At 37.5% G+C, this 25,551-nt stretch overlaps 2 protein-coding genes across 2 annotated transcripts in view; one reads left to right on the top strand and one right to left on the bottom strand.

The window, feature by feature from the left end:
* The window catches only part of RAD9B (RAD9 checkpoint clamp component B), a 44,090-nt gene extending 28,318 nt beyond the window's left edge, over positions 1–15,772 (top strand). Inside the window, exon 11 of the mRNA XM_027853587.1 lies at positions 15,647–15,772. Coding sequence (XP_027709388.1) covers positions 15,647–15,772 — 126 coding nt within the window. The remainder of the gene's footprint in view (positions 1–15,646) is intronic.
* Positions 15,773–18,048: 2,276 nt separating this feature from the next.
* Positions 18,049–25,551, bottom strand: part of PPTC7 (PTC7 protein phosphatase homolog) — a 38,935-nt gene continuing 31,432 nt past the window's right edge. The window contains exons 4-6 of the mRNA XM_027853579.1: positions 24,587–24,710; positions 23,105–23,234; positions 18,049–21,945 (exon numbers count right to left, since the gene is read on the bottom strand). Coding sequence (XP_027709380.1) covers positions 21,887–21,945; positions 23,105–23,234; positions 24,587–24,710 — 313 coding nt within the window. The 3' untranslated portion in view covers positions 18,049–21,886. The remainder of the gene's footprint in view (positions 21,946–23,104; positions 23,235–24,586; positions 24,711–25,551) is intronic.

The raw sequence follows: 25,551 nt of genomic DNA on the forward strand, positions 1-25,551 counted from the left end.
CTCTTCCTGACCCTATGGACCATAGCACATCAGGCCCTTCCATCCTCCACTGTCTCCCAAAGTTTATGCAAGCTCATGTTCATTGCTTCCATGATACTATTATCTATCCATTATCTTTTGCCATCCCCTTTTCCTTTTGCCTTCAATCTTTTCCAACCTCTTTTCCAATGAGCCCTGTCTTCTCATTATGTAGCCAAAGTGTTTAATCTGCAGCTACAGTATTTGGTCTTCCAGTGAGTAGTCTGAATTAATTTCTTTAAGTATTGACTGATTTGATCTCCTTGTTGTCCAAGGGACTCTCAAAAATCTTCTCTAGCACCATAATTTGAAAGTGTCAATTCTGTGGCACTCCCCTTTCCTTATAGTTCAATTCTCACCATCATACATTGCTACTGGAAAAACCATAGCTTTGACTATACGAACCTTTGTTGGCATGGTGATATCTCTGCTTTTCAGTATGCTACCCAAATTTGCTGTAATTTTTTTGTTTTTTTTGAGGGGCGGTTTCTTTTTTAGGCAATTGGGGTTCAGTGACTTGCCCAGGGTGATGTAGATAGTAAGTGTCAAGTGTTTAGTCTGAGGCCGGATTTGAACTCAGGTCCTCTTTATTTCAGGGCCGGTGCTCTATCCACTGCGCCACCTAGCTGCTCCTTGCTGTAATTTTTCTAGCAAGAAGCGTCTTTTAATTTCATGGCTGCAGTTGCTGTCTACAGTGATCTTTGAGCTCAAGAATATAAAATCTGACACTGATTCTATTTCTTTTCCCTCTGTTTTCTAGGAAGTAATGGGATGAGGATCTTAGGTGTTTTTTTTTTAAATGTTAAGCTTCAAGCCAGTTTTGACACTCTCTTCTTTCACCCTCATCAAGAGACGTCTTAGTTATTTCTGCTATTAGAGTGGTATTGTCTGCATATATGAGATTGTTGAGATTTCTCCTGGCAATCTTAATTCTGGCTTTTGATGCATCCAGCCTGAAATTTCACATGATGTACTCTGCATATAAATTAAATAAGTAATGTGACAATGTAAAGCCTTGTCATACTCTTCCTCAAATATTAAACCTATTAGTTTTTCTATGTTTGATTCTAACTGCTGCTTCTTGGCCCACAAACAGGTTCCTCAGGAGACAAATAAGATGATCCGGTACTCTCATTTCTTTGAGGACTTGTCACATTTTGTTGTCACAGTCAAAGGCTTTAGTGTAGTTAATGAAGCAGAAGCAGATGTTTTTCTGCACTAGAAAGGCCATCATTTGACACAAATATATAAATATATGTAAAACCATAATATACATACTTTGATTTATCAGTTCTTTCTCTGGAAGTGGATGGCATCTTCCTTCATCGGTCCTTTGTAGTTGATTTGAGTATTTATAACACTCAGAATAACTTGGTTGTTCACAATTATTCTTCAAACAGTATTTCTATTACTATATATAATGTTCTCTTGGTTCTGCTCATTTTACTCTTCATTATTTCATGCAAGTCTTTCCATTTTTTCCTAAAATCCACCAGCTCATCATTTCTTACAACACAGTAGTATTCCATCACAATCATATGCCACAATTTGCCTAGCCATTCCCCAATTGATGGACATCCCCTCAATTTCCAGTTCTTTGCCACAAAGAATCCTTTTTTATGGAGAAGAAGAGAAAAAAAAAATCAGCAAAACCAATCAACACAGTGAAAAAATCTGACATGATATTGCAATGTTCCGTACCTACTGATGACCACCTCAGCAAAAGGAGCAGGGGTGAGGGTGGGGAGGGGGTGCCTTCTCATTTCTCTTCTTAGGGGTCACAATTGGTTTTTATTCACTTGTTTATTTTGTAACGTTAAGTTTCTATCGTTTTGTTGTTCTTTCCATTTACATTATTTTAGACATTCTGTATAGTTTTTCTGATTTTGCTTACTTCATTATGTATCAGTTCATATAAATCCTTTCATGCTTCTCTGTATTCATCATGTTCATTATTTCTTAAAGCACATCAATACTCCATCACATTCACGAACCACAACTTGTTTAGCCATTCCGCAAGTGATGGACATTTACTTTGTTTCCAGTTCTTTGCTACCACAAAAAATACTGCTGTCGATATTTTGGTGTATTTGGAACCTTTCTTTTTCTCAGTCATTTCTTTGAAGCATATGCCTTCTAGTGGAATCTCTGGGTCAAAGGGTAGGTATTTAAATCACTTTATTTGCATAATTCCAAATTGTTTTCCAAAATGGTTGCATGAATTCATAGCTCCACTAAAAATCTATTTGGGTACATTTCTTTCCACAGCCCCTCCAGTATTGACTATTAATAGCCATTTTTTGTCATCATTGACAATTTGTTGGGTTACAGGTGAGATCCTAGGGTTGTTTTGATTTATATTTCTCTTATTAGTGCTTTGGAGCATTCTCTCACATAGTAGTCTACATTTTGAGAACCATTTGTTCATATCCTTTGACCACCTTCATCGAGGAAATAGCTTTTGGTTCTATGTATTTATTAATTCTCTATGTACTTGGGATATATCTTGGATATTGAACCCTTATCAAAGATAGTTGATACAAAGTTTTTTTTTCCCTCGAGTTAACCACTTCCCTTTTCCCCAGATGTAATAATTTTGTTTGTACAAAATCTTTCAATTTCATGTAATCATAGTTATTTCTTTTATCTTTTTGTAATTGCTTCAATCTCTTGTATGTTTAAGCATTCATCCCCTACCCAGAACTGTGAAAGATATATGATTTTCTCTCCTTTTTTATGTACTAGTATTTAATATTCACATCATATATCACATTTTGTATTTATTGTGGGATACAGCATAAGATGTTGGCCTAAGCCAATTTTCTGCCAGATTGCTTTCCAGTTTTCCCAGCAGTTCTTTTTTTGTTGTTGTTAATATTTTACTTATTTTTAATGTTCTTTTAAAATTTTTTTGAATTCCAAATTCATTCCCTCCCTGTAGCCCCTCCCTCACCCATTGAGAAGCAGACAACATGATACCCATTATACATGTAGAGTCATACAAAGCACATTTCTATATTAGCCATTTGTCCCTCTCCCCCAAGCAAGAAAAATAAAATAAAAAAGCAATATGTTTCCATTTGCACTCAGAGTTCATCAGTTCTCTCTCTGGAGGTGGATAGCATTTTTCGTTATGAGTCTTTTGGAATTGTCCTGGATCATTGTATTGATCAGGGTAGCTAAGTTTTTCACAGTTGATTGTAGTTACAATATTGCTGTTATTGTGTACAATGATCTCCTAGTTCTGCTCATTTCACTTTGCATCAGTTCATATAAATCTTCCTGGGTTTTTCTGAAACCATCCTGTTTGTTATTTCCCATAATACAATAGTGTTCCATTACAATCATATACCACCTGTTCAGCCACTCCCCAATTGATGGGCATCCCCTTGATTTCCAGTTCTTTGCCACCATAAAATAGCTGCTATAAATATCTCTATATGTGGGTCCTTTTCCTTTTTGCTTGACCTTTTTTTCCCCCAGCAATTCTTAACAAATAGGGAGTTCTTCTCTAGGTAATTTGTTTTTGGTTTTATTGAACACTATGTTATTAAGGTCAGTTATTTCTTATTCATCCTTGTCTAGCCTAGTCAATTGATATTTTTCCCCATATTTTAAAACCAGTACCAAATGATTTTAATGATTACTGCTTTATGATTTAGTTTGAGATGTGGAAGAAGTGCTATACCTCTTCATTTCCACCTTTTTCATTATTTCCTTGATATTCTAGATGTTTGTTCCTCCAAATGATTTTTAAATTATTTTTGTTTTGTTTTGTCAAGTGTCCCTTTGGTTATAGGATTGGTGTAGTCCTAAATCTGTGAATTACCTTTAGTAGTATTTTCATTTTATTATATTTACATGAGCCAGCCATTAACACTAAATATTCTTCTATCCTGGTAGTGCATTTTAAAATTATTTTGAATGGTATATCCCTTTCTATTTTGGATTTTGTCTTTATTATAATGAAATGTTGTTGATTTTTGATTTTTGATTTTGCCTTTTGGATTTTGTCATTATTATAATGAAATGTTGTTGATTTTTGAGGTTTCATTTGGTAGTGGTAACTTTGCTAAAGCTACTGATTTTCTCAATTAACTTCTTTGCTGATTCTTTAGGATTTTCCAAGTAACTCATCATGTCATCAAAAAATACAGATAGGGTTGACTCCTCTTTTCCTCACTTCTTATCTTTATTTATTTTGTCTTATTGAAATTGCTAACAGTTCTAGTACTATCTCAAATAATAGTAGGGAAAAGGGGTATCCTTACCCTTGTTTAGAAAGTTTCTACTGTTTCCCCATTGCATATGGTGCTTGCTTTTAGTTTTAGGTAGATTCTTCTAACATATTAACAAAAGGTCCCTCTACAGCTATACTTTTTAGGCCTAGGTAGCAAGGTGGCACAGTGGATAGAGTGATGGGCCTGGAGTCAGGAAGACCTGAGTTCAGATAACCCTGGACACTTCCTAACTGTGTGACCCTGGGCAGGTCATTTAACCACTATTGGCCCCATTTTCCAGAGTTGTTGTTAAGTCTCAAATGAGATAATATGAGTAAAACACTTAGCACATCACTTGACATTTAGTTCAGTTCAGTTGTTTTGAGTCATGTCTAACTCTCTGTGACCTTTTTTAGGGTTTTCTTGGTAGAGATATTGGAATGGTTTGCCATCTCCTTCTCCAGCTTATTTTATAGATGAGGAAACTGAGGCAAACAGGGTTAAGTGATTTGCCCATGGTCACCAACCAGTAAGTGTCTGAGGCCCAGATTTGAACTCAGGAAGATAAGTCTTCTTGACTCCAGGCCTGGCGCTCTACCTACTATGCCACCTAGCTGCCCTTTGGTATTTAGTAGGTACCATGAAAATGATTATTTCCTTCCTTTCCCTTTTTCCCTTTTTTTTAAAGAGCTTTTAGCATGTGAGTATTAGACTTTGTCAAAGGTTTTTTTTCTTCATCTATTGCAATGATCATGTTGTTTTATTTGTTTTTATTTTTAATATGTTTGTGTTGGTTGTTTTTTCTAATGATGCACCATCCTGGCATAAATCCAATTTGATCATAATGATGAATTTTTTAAAAACATTGTTGTCTTTTTGCCAGTATTTTATTTAAAATTTTTGAATCGATATATTTGTCTCATAAAAGGAGTTTGGTAGAGTGCTTTATTTCTCTATTTTTGAGAATAATTTTTGTATTATATATTAATTATTCTTTTAAAGTTTGATAGAATTGTCCAGTAAATTTGATATAGAGACCAGGAGTTCCTTACAGATCTCTGTTTGGTGTTCTGTTAGCTTAGGTATTTTATATTTTTGAAAGTGATCTCCTACTTCTATAATCTTCTATTCTCAGTTTCAATAGCATATAAATGTCCAGAAATGTGTTTCGTCCTGCATATTTAGGTTACGTAAGCTTCTATGACCTCTCCGTCAGGAGGTGCGTCACTTTCTGATTGTTCCTTTGGACTCTTGCTTTGTCATTGCATTGATTAGAGTTCTTCAGTCTTTCAAATTTGTCCATTTTTCTGTTGTTACAGTATAAACTGTGTTCTTGGTTCTGCTTACTGTACTGCATCAGTTCATGTAAGTCTGCACAGGTTTCTCTGAAGCCATCCCCTTAATTTCTTATAGTATAATAGTATTCTATTACATTCAAATACTGTAAGTTATTTAACCATTTCCCATTTGATATGTGCCCCCCCCTTACTTGCCAGTTCTTTGCCATCACAAAAACAGCTGCCATATATGGATATTTTCCCTCTTTCTTTAATCTCTTTGGAGTGTATGCCTCATTGTGTCATCACTGGGTCAATGGGTATGCACAGCTTAGACACTTTTAAGAAATAGCTGCAAACTGCATCCCAGAATGGATATACCCATTCATAGCTCCACCAACAACCTCAGTGTGCTTGTATTTTCACCGCTGCTCCAACATTTGTCATGTGAGAATTGCTTTCACATTGGAAATGACAGAACAAAAATGACTAACAGGGAGTTGACACCCAAGATAAGTAAGGAGAAAGCACCTCAATGCCCTTGATGAATTTAAGTCATATGGCTGGATATGCTGGTATCCCCTCAAATTTCCTTGCTTCACAGTACCTTACCCCCTCCCCAACTTTCAAAATCTTTACCTTCATTTCAGCCACACAGAAGGATGGTCACTCCCTTGACCTCATTATCATGTACAAATGTTCCATTTCTAAATCCATAACTGAATTTTCTCTAACCACAAACTCCTGATCTCCCAACTTTTCATGTTCCTCACCCTTCTTAAACCTATCCTCTGTCCTTATGGTAACCTCCAGTCACTCCACTTCCAGGCCATCATCCCTGTTCTGGCCTCAATTTCCACCTTTCAAAATCTTGACCCTTTAGTTATAGTTCAACTTTACACTATGCTTTGATTCCTTTGCCTCTTTGTATTATCATGGCTCAACATCCCTTTTCAAACCCACAACTGTGATTGGGGTTTGGAAAAGATTATTGGGACTGGTAAGATGACTCTGACCATTCATCTTCTCATTTCTTGTACTTGTGCTGCTGAGTGCTCCTGGAGGAAGTCACATAACCATGCTAAGTGGGTCAACTACAAATTTATACTCTCACTACTGCAAGTAAATCCTTTTACTTTCCCTCTGATTGACTTTCCATCACATTCTTTTCTCAAGTCAGCCTTTGCTCCCTTCCTCTCAGCCAAGCACCTCCACTCATACTTCACTGAAAAAATTCAGGCCGTTTCTTCCCAGATCCCTCTCCTTCCAAATGCCAAATCACCTCAATATCATCCCATCTTGGATGATGAGGTACTCAACCTTTTTGTTTTTGTCTCTGCCAACACTAATCCCTCTATTTTTGCCCTTGATCCTGTCCCTTTCTGTCTCTTCTGTGGGCCTTGCGCCTTCAAATCATTCCTTTTTCTATCTACTTTTCAGCCTCTCCCCTACTCTACTAGTTTCTTCCCTACTACCTACAAACATGCCACTTCTCCTTATCTTTAAAAGACCTTCCTAACATCCTCATAAACTATCATTCCATACCTTTTCCCTTTCATGGCCAAATTAGTAGGAAAAAGCTGTCTTTTCTGGTTTTCTCATGTCATAGCTCTTTCAGTTTGCCTTCAGTCCACACCACGTAACTGAAATGAGGTTACCAACAATCTTTTTATGGCTAAATCCAGGGGCCTTTTCTCAGTCCATATCTATTCTTGACCTCTAAGCAGCATTTGACACTGTTGACCACTCCCCCATCCTTGTAGATACACTCTCTTCCCGGGTTTTGTGACTGTGGTCTGTCTTGGTTCTCTTCCTACCTGATAAATCCTTCTTAGTCTCCTTCACAAGACCATCCAATGTGCTGCCTTTGTCTGGGTCCAGGGATCTCTGTCCTGGGTTCCCTTCTCTTGCTCTCATTTTCATTTCTATTTATTTATTTATTTATTTAGGCAATTGGGGTTAAGTGACTTGCCCAGGGTCACACAGCTACTAAGTGTCCAATGTTTGGTCTGAGGCCGGATTTGAATTCAGGTCCTCCTGATTTCAGGGCCAGTTCTCTATCCACTGCACCACCTAGCTGCCCATCTTGCTCTCATTTTTAAAAATTTAAATTTTTTTAAAAAAAATTATTAACTTAAGAAATAAAACAATATTTCCATAACAAAGCAGAATAGAAAAAAAAGAGGATCGCACCTGAAACTACAGACCTATTATGTACAACTTGCTACTCCTTTTAAATATACAACAATTATTTTGTAACTTTTTCCCTCCCCACCCTGCCCCACTCTAGAGATAGCTACCATTAGACACAAATATGTGTATGTATATATATATATGTATGTATGTATGTATATACATATATGTATGTATGTGTGTATATATATATATATGTGTATGTGTTTGTGTACATAGGTAGGTAGGTAGATAACAATTCTTTCTCTGGATGTAAACAGCTTCTTCCTTCATAGGACCTTTGGAGTTAATTTAGGCATTTATAATAGTCAGAATGACTTGGTCACTCAAAGTTGTTCTTAAAACAATATTGCTGTTACTATATACAATGTTCTATTAGTTCTGCCCATTTTGCTCTTCATTGTGTCATGCAAGTCTTTTCATGTTTTTCTAAAATCAAGCTCACCATTTCTAATAGCAGAGTAATATTCCATCACAATCATATCACACAGTTTGTTCAGTCATTCCCAGTTGCTGGCATCTCTGCAATTTCCAGTTCTTTGCCACCATAAAGAGAGCTGCTATAAATATTTTAGAACATATGGGTTCTTTTCCTTTTTCCCTAGTCATCTTGGGAAACAGACCTAATAGTGGTGTTGCTGGGTCAAAGGGTATACACAGTTTTACAACTCTTTTGGCATAATTCCAGATTGCCCTTTAAAATGATTGGATCAGCTCACAGATCCACCAACAATGAATCCACCAACAACCAGTTTTTTAACATCCCCCCCCAACATTTATCACTTTCCTCTTCTATCATTTTAGTTGATCTGATAGGTCTAAAATGATATCTCAAGGTTTTTAGTTTGCATTTCTCTAATCAATAATGATTTAGAGTATTTTTTCACATGACTATAAATTGTTTTGATTTCTTCATTGGAAAACTGCCTGTTCATATCCTTTGGCCATTTATCAACTGGGGAATGACTCATATTCTTATAGATTTGATGAAGTTCTTTATATATTTGAGATATAGAACCTTTATTTGAAGAATTTTCTATAAAAATTTCCCCCAGTTTTCCACTTTCCTTCTGATCTTGGCTATGTTGGTTTATTTGTATAAAATCTTTTTAATTTAATGTAATCAAAATTATCCACTTTACATCACACAGTGCTTTCTATCTCTTCTTTATTAACAAATTGTTCATCTATCCATAAGTCTGATAGGTAATATGTTCTATGTTCTTCAAATTTTCTTGTAATAGCTCCCTTTATATCAAGGTCCTGTATCTATTTTGAACTTATCTTGGTAAATGGTATAAAACATTGGTCTATGCCCAATTTCTGCCAGACTGCTTTCCAGCTTTCCCAACAATTTTAACCGAATAATGAATTCTTGTCCTGAAAACTTAAGTCTTTACACATGTCAAACACAAGGTTACTATATTTGTTTGCTGCTGTAAATTGTATGTCTACTCTGTTCCACTGATCTACCTTTCTATTTATTAGCCAGTACCAGATTGTTTTGATCATTTTTGCCTTGTAATATAGTTTAAGATCTGATACTGCTAAGCCTCCTTCCTTTACATTTTCCCATTAGTTCCTTTAATATTCTTGATCTTTTGTTTTTCCAAATGAATTTTATTATTTTTTTTATCTCAGTAAAATAATTTTTTGGTAATTTAATTGGGATGGCATTGAATATGTAGATTAATTGTTGTGAAATGGTCATTTTTATTACATTGGCGTTGGATACCCATGAACAATTAATATTTCTCCATTTAAATCTGATTTTATTTGTATACAAAGTTTTTTTTATGATTTTGTTCATATAGTTCCTGGGTTTGTTTTGGCAGGTGTACTCCCAAGTATTTCATATTGTTTAGAGTTTTTTAAAATGGAGTATCTTTAGCTTATCTCTTCCTGAAGGGTCTTGTTGGTGATATATGAAAATACTAATGATTTATGAGGATTTACTTTATATCCTATGACTTTGCTGAAATTATCAATTATTTAATTTAACTTTTTAGTTGAGTCTTTAGGATTTTTCCAAGTATATCATCATATTATCTGCAAAAAGATAGTTTTATTACCTCATTCCTTATTCTAATTCCTTCTATTTCTTTTTCTTCTCTTATTGCTATTGCTAAGATTTCCAGTACAAATTGAATAATATTGGTGACAGTGGGCATCCTTGTTTCATACCTGATCTTATTGGGAAGGCTTCTAGTTTATCTCCATTAAAATAATGCTTGCTGATGCTTTTGGGTAAATGTTTCTTATCAATTAAGGAAAAGTCCACTTATAACTAAACTTTCAAGTGTTTTTAATAGAAATGAGTGATATGCTTTATCAAATGCTTTTTCTTCACCTATTGATATAATAATATTGTTTTTGTTACATTTGTTATTGATATAATCAATTATTTTAATAGTTTTCCTTATGTTAAATCATCTCTACATTCCTGGTATGAATACCGCTTGGTCATAATGTATAATCTTTGTAATATATTGATGTAATCTTTTAGCTAGTGTTTTATTTAGGATTTTTGCATCCATATTCATTAGTGAAACCAGTCTATAATTTTCTTTCTCTGTTTTTACTCTTTCTGCTTTATGTATCAGTATCATATTTGTTTCATAAAGGGAGTTTGGTAGGACCCCTTCTTTGCCTGTTATTCCAAATAAGGTATTTAATATTGGAATTTAAATGTTAAAAAATTTAAATATTGGTCTTTAAATGTTTGACAGAATTCACTTGTAAATCCATCTGGTCCTGATGCTTTTTTCTTAGGAAGCTCATTTATGGCCTGTTCAATTTCTTTTTCTAAAATAGGTCTATCTAGATTTTCTATTTCCTCTTCTGCTAATCTAGGCAGTTTATATTTTTGTAAATATTCTTCCATTTCACTTAAGTAACTAAATTTATTGGCCTATAATTGGGCAAAATAACTCCTTATAATTGCTTTGATTTCATCTTTTTAGTGGTATAGTCATACTTGTTTTTAATACTAGTAATTTGGTTTTCTCTCTTTTTAAAATCATATTAACCAATAGTTTATCTATTTTACTGATTTTTTTTCATAAAACCAACTCCTAGTTTTATTTATTAATTCAATGGTTTTCTTCCACTCAATTTTATTAATTTCACCTTTAATTTTTAGGATTTCCAATTTAGTGTTTATTTGGGGATTTTTAATTTGTTCTTTTTCTAGTTTTTAAAATTGTATACCCAATTCATTGGTCTGCTTTTTCTCTATTTTATTGATATAAACACTTAGTGATATAAATGTTCCTGATTACTGCTTTTTCTGTATCCCATTGGTTTTGATGTTGTCTCATTATTGTCATTTTCTTTAATGAAATTGTTTTTATGATTTGTTCCTTAATCCATTAATTCTTTAAGATTATGTAGTTTAGTCTCCAATTAATTTTTTTCTGTTTCCATGGTCCCTTATTAAATATAATTTTTATTGCATTGTGATCTGTAAAGAGAGTATTTACTATTTCTGCCTTTGTGCTTTTAGCTATAAAATTTTTATGCTGTAATATATGGTTAATCTTTGTAAAGGTACCATGTACCACCGAGAAAAGGTGTATTCCTTTTTATTCCCATTAAATTCCCTCCAGATATCTATCATATCTACAATTCTATTCATTCCCTTGACTTCTTTCTTATTTAGTTTTTGGTTAGATTTATCTATTTCTGAGAGGGGAAAATTAAAGTCCCCCACTATTATAGTATTACTATTTCCACCTGTAATTCATTTAACTTTTCTTTTAACAATTTAGATGCTATAGTATTTGGTGCATATGGGTTTAGTATTGATATTGCTTCATTATCTATGTAATTTTTATCATAATGTACTTTCTCTATTTATCTCTTTTAACTAAATCTATTTTAACTTTAATTTTATCTGAGATCATGATTATTACCCCTTCTTTTTTTTTTCATTGAGGTATAATAAATTCTACTCCAGTTCCTTATTTTAACTCTGTGTGTATCTCCCATTTTTAAATGTGTTTACTGTAAGCAACATATTGTTGATTCTGATTTTTAATCTGTTCTGCTATCCATTTCCTTTTTACAGGTAAGTTCGTCCCATTCACATTCAAAGTTATAATTACTCTTTGTGTATTTCCATCCATCCTATTTCTCCTCATTGTTGTCCTCCTCAGCCTCTTTTCACTTTATCCCTCCTCTAGTTTACTTCTAATCACTATCTTCCTAATTCACACCCTGTTAAAGAATCCTTCCCTTATATTTTCCCCTTACCATCCTATTCCTTATTCTACCCCACCCCTACAAGAATTTTTCACTTTTCCTTTCCCCCACCCTCCTAAATCTTAAACTACATACCTTCTAACACCCCCCCATCCTGTCCTCTTGCCCTCTTACTTCTTTATAAATTTAGAAAACTTTTATACCTTTCTAGATGTATATGCTGTTCCCTGATCTGATGAGAGTAAGGTTCCAGTACTACCAGCCCTCCACATTCACCTGTTTGCTCTATCAGTTTTTTGTCTCATGCCTCATTTGCATGAGATAATTGCTCTTTTTTACCTTTTCTTACCCAGTTTTGTTTTTTAGAATCACCCTATGATACTCAGCTCAGCTCCAACCTTTCTTTCAAACCACCCAAGTACTGATGACAGTCTTAAGAATAAATGATAACATTTTCACATGTAAGTTATAAGAAGTAAACAGTTTGACCTAATTGAGTCCCTCATAATTGTTCGTTGATGTTTAGCTTATATCTCTCCTGGATCTTATATGTTGGATTTTCCATTTTGGTCTTTTTGTGACAAATACCTGAAAGTCTTTCTATTCATTAAATGTCCAATTTTTTTTTTTTCATTCAGGAGTATACTCTACATATGGTGTTCCAAGACCTATGGTCTTTTAGTATAGCCACTTGCTAGGTCTTGTATAATTCTGATTGTGGCTCTGCAGTATTTGAATTATTTTTTTTTCTTGTTGCTTATAATTGCCCCTGAACCTGGAAAAATTGGTTATGATATTCTGTAGGTTTTTGTCCTGGGATCTCTTTCAGGTGGTGATTGGTAGATTTTTCCTATTTCTACTTTATCCTCTTTTTCTGGAACTCCAGGGCAATTTTCTTTAATTATTTCTTGTAATATTGTATCAAGAAGGAGCAGCTAGGTGGCACAGTGGATAGAGCACCGGCCCTGGATTCAGGAGGACCTGAGTTCAAATCTAGCCTCAAACCAAACACTTCACACTTACTAGCTGTGTGACCCTGGGCAAGTCACTTAATCCCAATTGCCTTAAAAAAAAATTATATCAAGATTCTTTTTTTGATTATAACTTTCAGGTAGTCCAATAATTCTTTTGTTGTTTTTTCTTGATCTGTTCTCCAGATCAGTTGTTTTCCAAATGAAATGTTTCACATTTTCCTCCATTTTTTCATTCTTTTGATTTTGTTTTTGTTATTTCTTGGTGTCTTGTAATGTCATGCACTTTCCCTTGCCCAATTCTAGTTTTCAAGGTGTGATTTTCTTCCTTAAGATTCTGGATCTCTTTTTCCACAATTTTCTTGATTTTCTTGGACTGCTCTTATTTTTTCCCCTAATTTTTCCTCTATCTCTCTGATTTCTGAAGTCCTTTTTTTAAAAGTCCTTTTTAAGTTCTCCCAAAACTCTTTTTAGGCTTGTGACCATTTGACATTGCCCTTTGGAGCGGCTTTTTTTACTTCAGTATCTTCCTCTGAATACAAACCCAGATCTTCTCTGTCCCTACAGTAGCTGTCTATGGTTGGGTTCTTTCTCCTTTGCTTACTCATCTTAATTTTAATTTTATTTTTAGCAGCTTATTATTATAATCAGCTCTTGTCCTGGGGTGTGGAGAATGATGCCCCTGGCCGTTATTTTCTGAGCTTTGTCCTAGGCCCAACCTTGGGCCCTCCTTTCCACTCCTACCAAGCCATGATTAGAGCCCTCAGTCATGCTGTGCTGGAAGCACTCTTGCTCCCTGCAGACCCTCCAGCCACTGCAACCTTCAGCTGTCTTCTCTGGCTTGGAAGTGAAACTAGGAACTCAGCCTTCCTGTAAGTGCCCACAGCCGGCAGCATCCCTACCCCACTCCCCAGGCATGTGCTAGCTCCTCCTCCACATCAGCTACAGCTCAGGACCACATCTGGTCAGCACAGCTGGGTCTGGCATCCCTCAACAGCAAAGGGCCCTTCAATCTTCCCCTGCTCAGATGTCTGACTACCACACCGTCTGTGAGGTGAAGATTCCTGGGGCCTAGGCTGAGACTGCCTCTCAACCCAGCTCTCCTCAGGGCTTGTTGTTTGTTGTTCCAGCTGAGAAGGCCTGGAGGTATTTACAATTCACTTGAGCCAAACCTCAGGACCCTCAGGTCTTCTCCAGGAGGACCACTGCTCTACTCACTCCAACTCTGGTTTATTTTTGCTGCTCTACATTCACCCTGAGGTGCTTGTCTGTCTTATTAGTGGAGGAAATCTGAATTTTCTGACCTACTCCACCATCTTCCCAGAATTTCCTGCTCCCTTCTCTTTCTAAACTCTCAATGATTCCAGCAGCTCCTGTGGATTCAATTATCATCTTTAAACAGATGTTTGAAGTCTGTGTATCCAGTTCTCAACTCTCTTCTGAGCTCCAGTTGGATGTCCCATAAGCATATCAAAATAAATGTCCCCAAATAGAACCACATCTTCACCCTTAAACCCAGCCCTCTTCTTAACATTCCTATTTTTTCAAGTGACCCAGGTTTGCTACCTCCTGTTCTTTCTCACTTATCCTGAATACCCAATCGGTTGCCAAATCTTGTCCATTCTATCTTCACAGAACTTATAGCATCAAGTGCGTTCCCTCTGCTCACACAACCACTATGCCAAATCCAGGCTTTCAATACTTTGGTTAAGATGAGTTATTGCGATAACCAATAGGTCTCCCTCCATCCATCCTTTCTTTGTAAAAGCCATCCTCCACAAAACTGTCAAATTGATATTCCTAAAGCACAGCCTTGGACTAGGTAATTTCCCTGCTCAAGGAGCTTTATATAATAGTGTCTGTTTCCTCTAGAATAAAATACATGCCTGGAATATTCTCCATTATTAGTTATTCTCCATTATACATGTTCTCTCTCATACCTCTTGGAATCGTTAGCTCCCTTAAAGGCTCCTCAAACGTTAACTCCTTTGAGAGACCTTTCCTGATTCCCAGTTATTAGCACCTCCTCTGAAATAACTTTTGTATTTTATTTATACGTATATAGCTAAAGCTGCACATATATGGATATATCTATGTATCTTCTATTTACTCATGTGAACTTATATCCCAAATAAGCTTCTACAGGGCAGGGATCTCAATTCTGTATTTTATCACCAGCACGTGTCTGTCACAGAATAAGCGCTTAGTAAATGTTTTGTTGATTGGTGACTGAATGCCAGTGACTAAGCTGGGATTCATACCTGTCCCAGTCTGGCCATCGCCACTATCATCAGAGGGAGATAGGCGCCAACAGTGCGAAGCTCTAGACCTGGGATTTGAACCTGGAGTTCAAATCCTGCCTTAGACACTTACTGGGCAAATCACAACCCATGATCTTCAGTTTCTTTGTATAATGGGGATAATAATAGCACTCAAGATTGTTTTGAAAACTAAGTTGAGATAACACAAGTAAAGTCCTTTGCAAATCTCAAAGTGCTTTATAAATGCTATCATTATTAGGACCAGTAGTAGTAACATCAACTTCCTGAATTTCCTTGGAAGGATGTGGGAGTAGAATAGTACTTGAATCTTCAAATGTCTGATTCCTTATGCCTCCCCTGGTCTCTGAAGCAACAGCATGAGTCCAGGCCTTTAGACCCAGCTTCTGTGAAAAGCTGTCATTCTGGAGTATTTCAGAAGTACTAGAATTCACACTTTGAAATAAGCCATGCGATTCACTTGTCTCCCCCTTCCTCCCCACCAGTTTTGTTCTCTGTTCTTTGGAGCAGTTTCACCTAAGCAACGTGACTTCAATCACCCATGGATCAATCTGGCAACAGTGAGTGACAGCGAAGATGTTAGTAATGGTCCACTATCACAAGTCTTCTAATGTTTAATGGTGGCTCCAGAAGCTTGACTTCCAGACTGTCGACTAGATGACCCACCACTCAAACGTGCATCTGTATAATGAGTTCCTATACATGTTCTCTGTTTACAAGGGAACCCCCCAAGGGGTTCAGAGTTCTTGGTTGTAAGAGCATTGAAAATATCACTTTAAATAGCAACTGTTCTTAAATGTTTTTGGTCGTAAAGGCTAGGTCATATTGGGATCTCTGATGCCTTGGAGGAGGCACAAGGTCACCATTCTTTTATCTGTGACCACAACTGAACATTCAGTCCCCCTCTCAAAGTGTAGAAGGTCAGTGCCCTTTCACAATAGAGCTTTTGCACTCAGTCTGCTTTACTAAAGCATTTAATCTTTATTCAATGGCTAATAACCTGTAGGAATCAGTGCCAACCCTTAATATGTGTCAACACAGCTTGCCACACAATGTTATTTTGCGATTGATTCATGGATAATGTTGGTACTTGGGTGCAAAGATTCAAACTCTAGTAAACTGTAATGTCAGCTTTTCCCTTATTGTACTGTTGAGAAATTTTGGGTTAAGGGTTAACTGCTTCGGCCCCAGAGGGACCACCCTGAAAACTGAATTCTAATCACTTTATCATTTGTGAAACGTGGGTACCTACATTCTGTTACTTTACATTCCCCAGTCTCTTGAGTTTTGTGAGAAAAGGGGTAATCTTGTTTGGTATGACCAAGAAGAATTTTCACTAAAGGAGCTGATACCCAAAATGTCACTGCACATACACCCATAAAAAGTAGCACTCATCACTACCAGAGTCTGCATTTGGGTGAGATGTGGGAATAGGGTAGAATAACCTTAACCTTTTCCTGCCTCTTCACGGATGGTAGTTTACCTGATAAATACAAACCAAAGAAATCTAACACAGAGAAAAACATTGCTACGTAATATCCCCTTGGTTGGCCTCTCCCTTCCCCAAACCAGCTTAAAGTCATTTAGAACCTGACAAACTAGACTTTGTGAGATCCTACTGTTAAGTCTTTGAGAAACTTAACTGGCAGACGATGTGAGAACTCCACAAATGAAGGCAGCAGGTTAGGAATAGATTTCTGGGGTCAGAATGAATCTGGCTCTCACTGCCTGGTAAAGGAGTCACAACAGCCTAACAAAATTAAGTCCTCACTGAGCTTTTCCCCTTGCACTTCTCAGGTGATAAATTCAGAGAGGTCATTATCAACCTCTTGATTTGTTTCTGGTTTTTACATGACCTTCCTATGTAAGATGATCATTTCCCTGCCAGGGGAGCCATCCTTGTAACAGGTCTTAGAAGAGAAAAAACAGATAAAATACTTTAAAAATGATTAGTCAATACTAAATTGAGGGCACTCTTACTGAAAGATGAAGGGGCATAGAATTGTTTCCTATGGCTACTTCACTAGATTTTTGCCAAAGAAGTTTTGTAAAGTGGGCAGATGGGAGCTCTAAGGTTGAAGAATGGCTATGTGCTCTACAACAGTGCAGGTCCCGGCCAAGCAGCACAAGGCTTTAGACCAGGGATTCTTAAAACTTTTTCCACTCTTGATCCCTTTTCCCCATTCTGCAGCACTTGCTGGTGCTGCATGGGCATGATGGTATTCACAGCACAAAGTGTGCAGGCTTTGAGTTCAGAACCAAGGCTGCAGTGAAGTTTCATGATGCAACACAGGCAAGCGCTGCCAGAAACACCCTGGATTCATTATGTGTTTGATGTTTAATTAATTTTTGGTTATTGCACATTCAGAAACCTTTTACTGTTGCCAAATTTTTCCCACATGGGGTCGAGACCCACAGTTTAAGAATCACTGCTTTAGACTATTGCTATCCACATGCAATCACTTGAGAGCTTCAATTTTAAATTAGATTGCAAAATGATCACAAGGGGCCTCTTGGTACTCCATGATGCCAAGTTCAAAGCTAAGACATATAGCTCTCTGTGGGTTCATCTCACCCAATTAGGAGGCACAGAGTTAAGATATTATCAAAAGCTGCTATTTCATCTAATACGTATCTTGCCCATACATTTGTTTGAATGCGAGACTTCTAAGGAACTGAGCTGGTGGAAAAGAGGTGGGAAATTTAATAGTGAGAATATGACAAGGCCAATGAATTAATAAAGGCTGTGTATACTCCCAGTTCTAAAACGCATGATCACTACTGAAGGCAAAGAAACAGTATCTATATTACTCAGTTACTGCTTGAATGGAAAACAAACGCATGCACACATTTTAGTATAAATACTATATTTATTAAATATCTTTACAGTTTATTTAAATGTATATACAGAACTATTCCTGCATAAGTTATACTTCAGACATCCAATTCAGGTACTTGCCTCTTGTAAGACAGGTAATGATAGTCTCAAAAGAAAAAAAAAATTCTCATTAGTACAGGTACAGATTCAATTTTGCTTTGTTATTTTAGCCAACTTTGCCATAAGCCATCCGATACAGTTGTAATCTCTGAACACAAACAGCTGATTTTCAATTCAGAACTTTTTTTTCCAAATGTCCTATAATTTGAATTCAAATCTCATGCTAGTTCTCTCTTTACATGTTCAGTTCTATATATGGAATCAGATTCTGATTTCTTATATTTCAAATTTTTTTAAAGTATAAAACATGTATTACTTTTTTTTCCCAGGGAAATTGGATGCGGTAGTTTGAACAAAAGACAGCAAGTAAGGTGACAAAGAATCATTAACATCTGAAAGCAAAGACATTTTGTAGTCCAAGCCCACCTTCTCTACACATCCTTAACATTGACTTTCCCCAAAGAAATCCCACACTCCTGGTCTGGTTACTTGGTGTGGGATGTTTACTTCAGAACAGTTCCCTCGACAGAGGAAACTTTCTCCATCAAGCAAAACACTGAACCTAATATTTTATACAAGTATAACCCTCAAACAAACATACCTGGAATGGATTCTCTTTGTGGTTTAGTACCCATCAATCATGTCAAGCCACTACATTACCCTATTACAGGACAAAAAAAAAAAATTACTGTTTTTCCCCTTATTTTTCTTCTCTTCTCTACCCTGGGCTTTTTTTAAAAAAAAGCAAAAAAAAAGCACATGGACCCCACTGTATCTCCATTCAGTAGATTTTTTTTGTGCGCAGGCAGCTTAAGTTCATAGGAAGAAATAAGGTTTTGATATGTTTAGAGTGCACATTTTCAAACAGAACAAAATAAAATTTTCAAGCATGTGATAAAAATATTAATTCTTTATAATACAGTATTGCTTTATAAATATAGATGGAAAAGCTATAAACTTTACTGGTCTTTGGTGCATCCAGTGAGGGATAAATAATTTGTAATTCGTAAATTAAAAATCCAAATTTTCTCTTTTGCTATAAAAGTCCATTACATGAGACAAATGGCTTCACTTATACTGCTTGATTTAAGCTATCATTAGCACAAACATCAGGTTTAGAGTCACACTTACAAAGTGGCACAGCTCAGACAGTCATTCCCCAAAATCTAGGATTCCTCAAAAGGGCCAAACAATCTTGAACCACTGAAGGAAAGGGAAAGAGCAGTAGCTGACTGAAAACAACCTAACAGTTATAAAAGAGTACATCTAACATAGCACAGGGAACACTGGCGAAGGGAGGGACACAGAGTGAGAAAAGACTTTGGGTCATTCATCTCTAGGTCAAGTACTAGGGCATTCCACTGTAGAACTCCTCTCAACATTATGGGAACAAATTGTCAATTGTATTCTCTAACAACCATTTGTCAAGCAAGACTTTAAGCTGATTAAGTAAACTGTATAAAATACCACCTGTCCAGCTCTATAAAGACTATTTGGGGTTTAGTCTGAGCAGAGAGTAGCCAATAATTTGCCAGCTCCCCTCTTCCCAGGAACCAAAATTGTAGGCATTGAAAAATTAATGCAAAAACATCCAGATCATAAGGCCAAATACCTCAGACCAGAAGAAATTTAAAACCCCAAACAAAAGAAATTAAGTCATCAGCCTAAGTATGAACATATTTCTTTCCCCCCCCCCAAAAAAATCCATCTGGATGCAACCTTCTGGTTCTTAAAAACATATAGACTGCAAATAGTTTGTGCAAAATAAATACCCGCCACGTGCCACACTCACTCTTCCATGTTTTATCACAGCACTACAATTTCTCATTATTCTAACATTCCCTCCCCTCCCCCCTTCCCCTCTACCAAAGAATGCTATTTTTATCAAGTTAGGGTAGTTAAGGCATTCTGACATGTAATTAAAGGTGATTCAAAATATATATATATATATCTAACATTATGCCAATTTAGGAATAGTAGATAAATTACTGAATGGCTTACAAATGAATAACTCATTCTCATTATAAATGAAATGCCTGTTACAAGCATGATGCTTTGAAATATAGTAATGACATGTACATGGTACATGTTAAACAATTTTTAAATAAAACCAAAGCCTGACATACAGTTTTGCAAATATACAGTACAACTTCACAAAAAAAAAATCTTTTAAAACCAGTTGAGGTAACCTCAAACATAACAGTTTTAATGCAATAAACCAGGCAGAGTAAGATCTTCTTTAGAGGAAAACAAACTTTCTACATTCTCCTCAAGTAGATACTTATCTGGTTTAATTACATTCTCATCTAAACACCAATGTTACCTGACTTTTATATATATATGTATATATAAAACATGGCTTTAATTTAAGGATTTCTAAGTATATATCTTTCTACCACCAAGTTAATGGAAAAAGGAAAACGGACCCAAAAATATATCTTTACAGCAGTCAACTTTTAAATGAGCCTCAAAAGTAAATGTGAGCTTGTGGATAATGGAAAATTTGGATGCTGGGTAATTTAAATGGAAACAGTATATTGTAAAATGGCTATTAAGAAACTGTAAACATTAAGTTTGAATCTGACATCCCTAGATTTCTTTTAGGGAAACTTCAAATGTCAGATTCTCACAAAGAATTTTTTTCTGGGGCCTTTAAGTGCTCTTGCCATCACGAAAAGTGTGTGCTGACATGGATCAAGTTCAATTCGATGCAGTGTGTGACACACAAAGTGGGTCTTAACAAGGTCTACGTAACCAGAAGCCAACCCAATTCAAGAGCATGACCAGCACTTTCAAGTCCGTGGCCCTCCATCCTGCCCCCTGTTCTTCCAGAGAAACATTGGCATACTTCCCTATAACACCTTCAGACAGATGAAGCGGGTTTCAGCCATAATTTTAAATCTCTGGGCTTTGAAGACTTTGTTTCACAACCTAAGGAACACTCTTTCCTCTCCCCGACCTCCAATTAAACTTGGCAAGGAGTGGCTCCCCTCTCCTACTCCTAACCCTCTCAGCTTTTCAAAACTGTCCCAAAAGTCCATTTTATCTGGACTAATGAGCTACTAAAATTTTAGTCACTAGAGCACAATTAAGCATCGTTTTAAAAAGCACAAACATTTGCATCCAAAGAATTTAAACTGATTTTTCCTCTCAATTTTGTAATAAAAGGGCTCTTGGGCTCAAGACTTTAAGATGAATCCAGAGCTTCAAATGAATTCCGAGCAATGTTTTACAGCAGAATTATAAGCCCCTGAAAAATAGGGGGTTATACCAGAAACACACAGACATACTCTATCATCTTACAACAACAGACTATGCATGTGAAGGTTCATGTGTAACATTTCCTTTGACGAGTAATGCGTTTTTCTAGTAGATGTAGTAGTATATGATTTGTGGTGGTTTTTTAAAAAATAAATTTTACACATTCTAGTTTTGAATTACAATCTACCAACATTACTCCTTTTTCAATACTTCACCAACTGAATTCTGAAAAGTAGCAGCCATTTATTTGGCTCTGAAGGTCTTCCTTCCACCTCTCCCCGCAAAGGATGACTAGCGATGAAGGACACGCTTCAAGTCTTGCGTTTTCTCCAGTCGTTGCTGGCAGACATGAGCTAGTAGGATGACAGTAGTGGTTCGTAACAAGGATCTCAACTGGGTTGTAAAAAGACAGGAGACAGGCGTAAATCACTGGCCATTGAGATCAGCGGCAAAGGGAAATGAGGTCCTGCCAGCAGGAACAGTCCATACACAGGAAGAGGAACGCAGAGGTTGACATTGAGGTGAGTTAGTCTGTATACTCAGCTACAATGGAAAGGAGGACAGTGATGTCATCGGGTTTTCCTCCTGAAATGAAAAGGGATTACAACATCTTACCACAAACAAGAAGGCAAAGAGATGGTCAAAAGCATCAAAGCCTCAAATGTGGTGAGGCAGGTTCTGCCTATCAGTATACTGCAGTGGGACAGAGCATGGTATGATTCTCCTAGAAAGAGAAATTGGTTTTTAAAAAGCCCAGGCAGCACTTCCCGGAGCTTGTGAGCATCTCCCCATCACTCACCTTCCATGAGGGGACTATACTTTATGGAAGGACCACTAGTTTAGCATTTGAAGGCACTGAACGCACTGAGGTCCAGAGAGGTCCGTCTGCTTGGCCAAGGTCATGAAGGCAGTAAGGGCCAAGGCCATGGTATGATCTACTTAAAGTGATTTTTGCCACTATGTGGATAATACTTACTTCCTTTTTTGTTTGTTTGTTTTTAGGCAATTGGGGTTAAGTGACTTGCCCAGGGTCACACAGCTAATAAGCATCAAGTGTTTGGTCTGAGGCTGGATTTGAACTCAGGTCCTCCTGACTTCAGGGCCGGTGCTCTATCCACTGCGCCACCTAGCTGCCCCAATAATACTTATTTCTACAGAGCAGCTGTGGCGTGAGTTCTTACTTTGCATACTAGGAGTCTGCAACCGCCAGAAGCCCACCAGTCTCATGGTCTGGCAGACACCTGTCATGAATCTGCACCAAGTGACTGAAAGAATTCATCTAATGAGAAGCTCCAGGAGAGAGCTATGGTATCACGATGGTAAAGTTACACTACTCTCTATAAGTACTGTGTATCTACAAGCAACCAGGAACAGTTTTAACATTGTCTCCCGTTCTGAAGCAAACCCTGTGGCAGTGAGAGAGGAAGCAGAATGTCAAACATGTGAAGGACACACTGGCAAAAAACTGCCTGGAATGCCCGGTCTCTTTCTGGATCTGCCCAGATGCCTTTTGGGCTCAGTTCAAAGAGTGAGGTTCTGGTACGTGGCGACTTCCAGGTCATCCCTGTTTTGTACAGCCAATAGGGTCAGGTGCTCCAAGATGGTCACCATCCCTGTGACCTTGGTCCAAAGGCATAGGTAGGGGAAGGGCAAATGAGGGAAAGGCCAGTGTTTTTGTTGCTGAGGAGACTTTCATTCCCCTCCCATGGCCCAGAACTCCAAAAGCTTCCCAAGGCTTACTTACCTCTCACATTCAATCCGTTGTCACATGCAAACTGGGCAAAAGGTGACATGTAATTTGGGTCATAGGCCAGCTCATGAGCTTGCTCAGCAATGCTTCTTGCTGTCTGTTGTATACTCTCATAATTTGAATTCTGGAATGAAGGACAAATGAATTATATTTAAAAGGACTAACCCACAGAGGATCATAAGTTTTGAGTGAGAAGAAACATAATTTCTTACTACAACATAAGCATTAGTGGAATGTTAATTAAGTAATATTTTTCAAACCATATTTTACATCTTTCCATCACTTCCTCAGCTTCCAGTGCAGCAGCCTGCTGGCTGGCCTCCCTGCCTCCAGTCTCTCTCCATTTCAGTTCATCCTCCCCTGGGCTGGCAAAGAGATCTTCCTAAAGCACACATCTGACCATGTCATCTCCTGTTACTTCCCAGATCAAAGTGAAAATCCTCTGGCTGCCTTATAAAACTCCTCTAGTCTTCTTATCACTCCCTCCTGTCCATGTGTACTAGGATTCAGTGGCCTTCGCCTACTGACTAGTCCTCCACCCAACGCTCCGTTTCCTGACTCCAGGCACTTCTCCTGGTTATCCCCAATGCCTGGAACTCTTTCCCTCCTCATCTCTGACTCCTGGTTGCTTCTGAGTTTCAAGTCAAGAAGCTGTTCTCAGTCCTCCTTAATCCTGGTGCCACCTTGTTTGTGCAGAGTTTTTTGCATGTGGTCTCCATTACTAGACTGAGAGCTCCCAGAGGCCAGGGCCTGTCTGTTTTTTGCCCTTCTTTGTATTTCCAGAGGGTGGGCACATGGGGCACTTCATAAACATCTGTTGCCATGAACGTACTCTCTCGCCTAGCCCACGAGGCCCAGCATGAGAACCAAAGGGCCACTTTCCTAAACTGACAATCTTCAGGAAACAGCTACTAATACAAACACCGGGTTATGTGCCTAATGTGAGTAAAAATGCAGAAACCAAAGGAGCAGAAAACGTTGCCTTCATTTCCTTCTCAGGTCTCTCTAAGAGATAAAGCTTTTAGGTAGGAGTGCAGATGACACTGATTTCTGAACTGCACCCAGCTCTGGGTGGATCCTGGGCAGTCTGCTTGTCATCCCCACCTCTTGCCAGATCTGCTATGACCAGAAGAGGAGGAAGAGAAGTAGAAAGGACAAAATGAGGTAAAAATTATCCTTTGCCACTTATTCTCTTAACGCTGCCTAACTCCGCCTACCTTCCTGATGGATGGCTTGTGCATAAGCAGGCGGAGGTTTGATCAAACGAACACACACGCATGCACACGCGCACACACACACCCCTAACCTGATCTTTCCAGTCTTTACACCTGCATTCATTTGAAAGATCTGAACTATGACTCCTTTGCCCAAGTTGGCAAACCGGGGCTTGGCCAACACTGCCCACCCTGGGTCGAGGCCCCTTGACAGCTTGTGGAGAAGTGCTGGGTTCAGCAGGTGGGCTCTGCTATCCATTACCTTTAGCTTTTTCAGCTCCTGGAGGATCATGTAATCGGGCATGTTGTCAAAAAGCCCGTCTGTTGCTGTCAGGATGATGTCACCTAACTGGACGTCAAAAGAAGTGCTGTCAGCAGCATCCGGGCTGTGGAAACGACAAGGCCATGAGCAACAAAGGGAAGGAAATAATTTACAGAGTGGTACAAAGTTCACAAAGATGTGGTACTTCTTCCGTTTGCATCAATGGAATCATTTTGCATTGTGAAGCTTTCTTTGATCCAATTACTTTAACGCACCTGAATCTGGACCGAGCGATTGAAAGAATTCATCCGATCAGGCTCTTTTTTTCACAAAGGGACAATCAAGCTTCAAGCTGGGCTACTTGTACCCACAGCCCCTTCTACTTTACAACAGTTTATAAAAATTAGCTTATTTCCTATTAAAATGGCTGTTCTTAGTGGGACAAGGAAATCAGGATGAAGCAAGTACACGTTAAGCTAATGAGAATATTCTGGAAAAATGGATATTTTCAAAGGACAACAGACACCACCAATTAAAAATCAAGACTGACACAATACTAATTCTCCTGTGGTTCAAAGAGAAATAAAGGGCTTTAAGATGATTCACATATTAACAATCTTCAAAATTTCTGGTTAAAATGAGTCATTTTCTCATTTCCTAATTCTAAAGGGCCCAAGTCCTAATCATCACTGAGAGGGCTGGGGCTGAGAGAATATGGCTCTCAGAAGTCAGAACACTATTTTGCTTAACTCACATTGTGTGAGCACCCTTGTTAGAAAGCACAGAAATTCTGCACAATAATCTTCTGTTAAGTCCTAGAGAAGAATTTACTGTGTCATATGTGTATACATATATATATACACATACATATATACATATACATATATATATTATGTATATATATATGTATATATACACACACACATGAGATGGCAGACTTTTTTTCTCACATTCAACAAACATTA

The sequence above is a fragment of the Vombatus ursinus genome, unplaced genomic scaffold, assembly GCF_900497805.2.
Source record: "Vombatus ursinus unplaced genomic scaffold, bare-nosed wombat genome assembly UNPS02009994.1, whole genome shotgun sequence".
NCBI lineage: Eukaryota > Metazoa > Chordata > Mammalia > Diprotodontia > Vombatidae > Vombatus > Vombatus ursinus.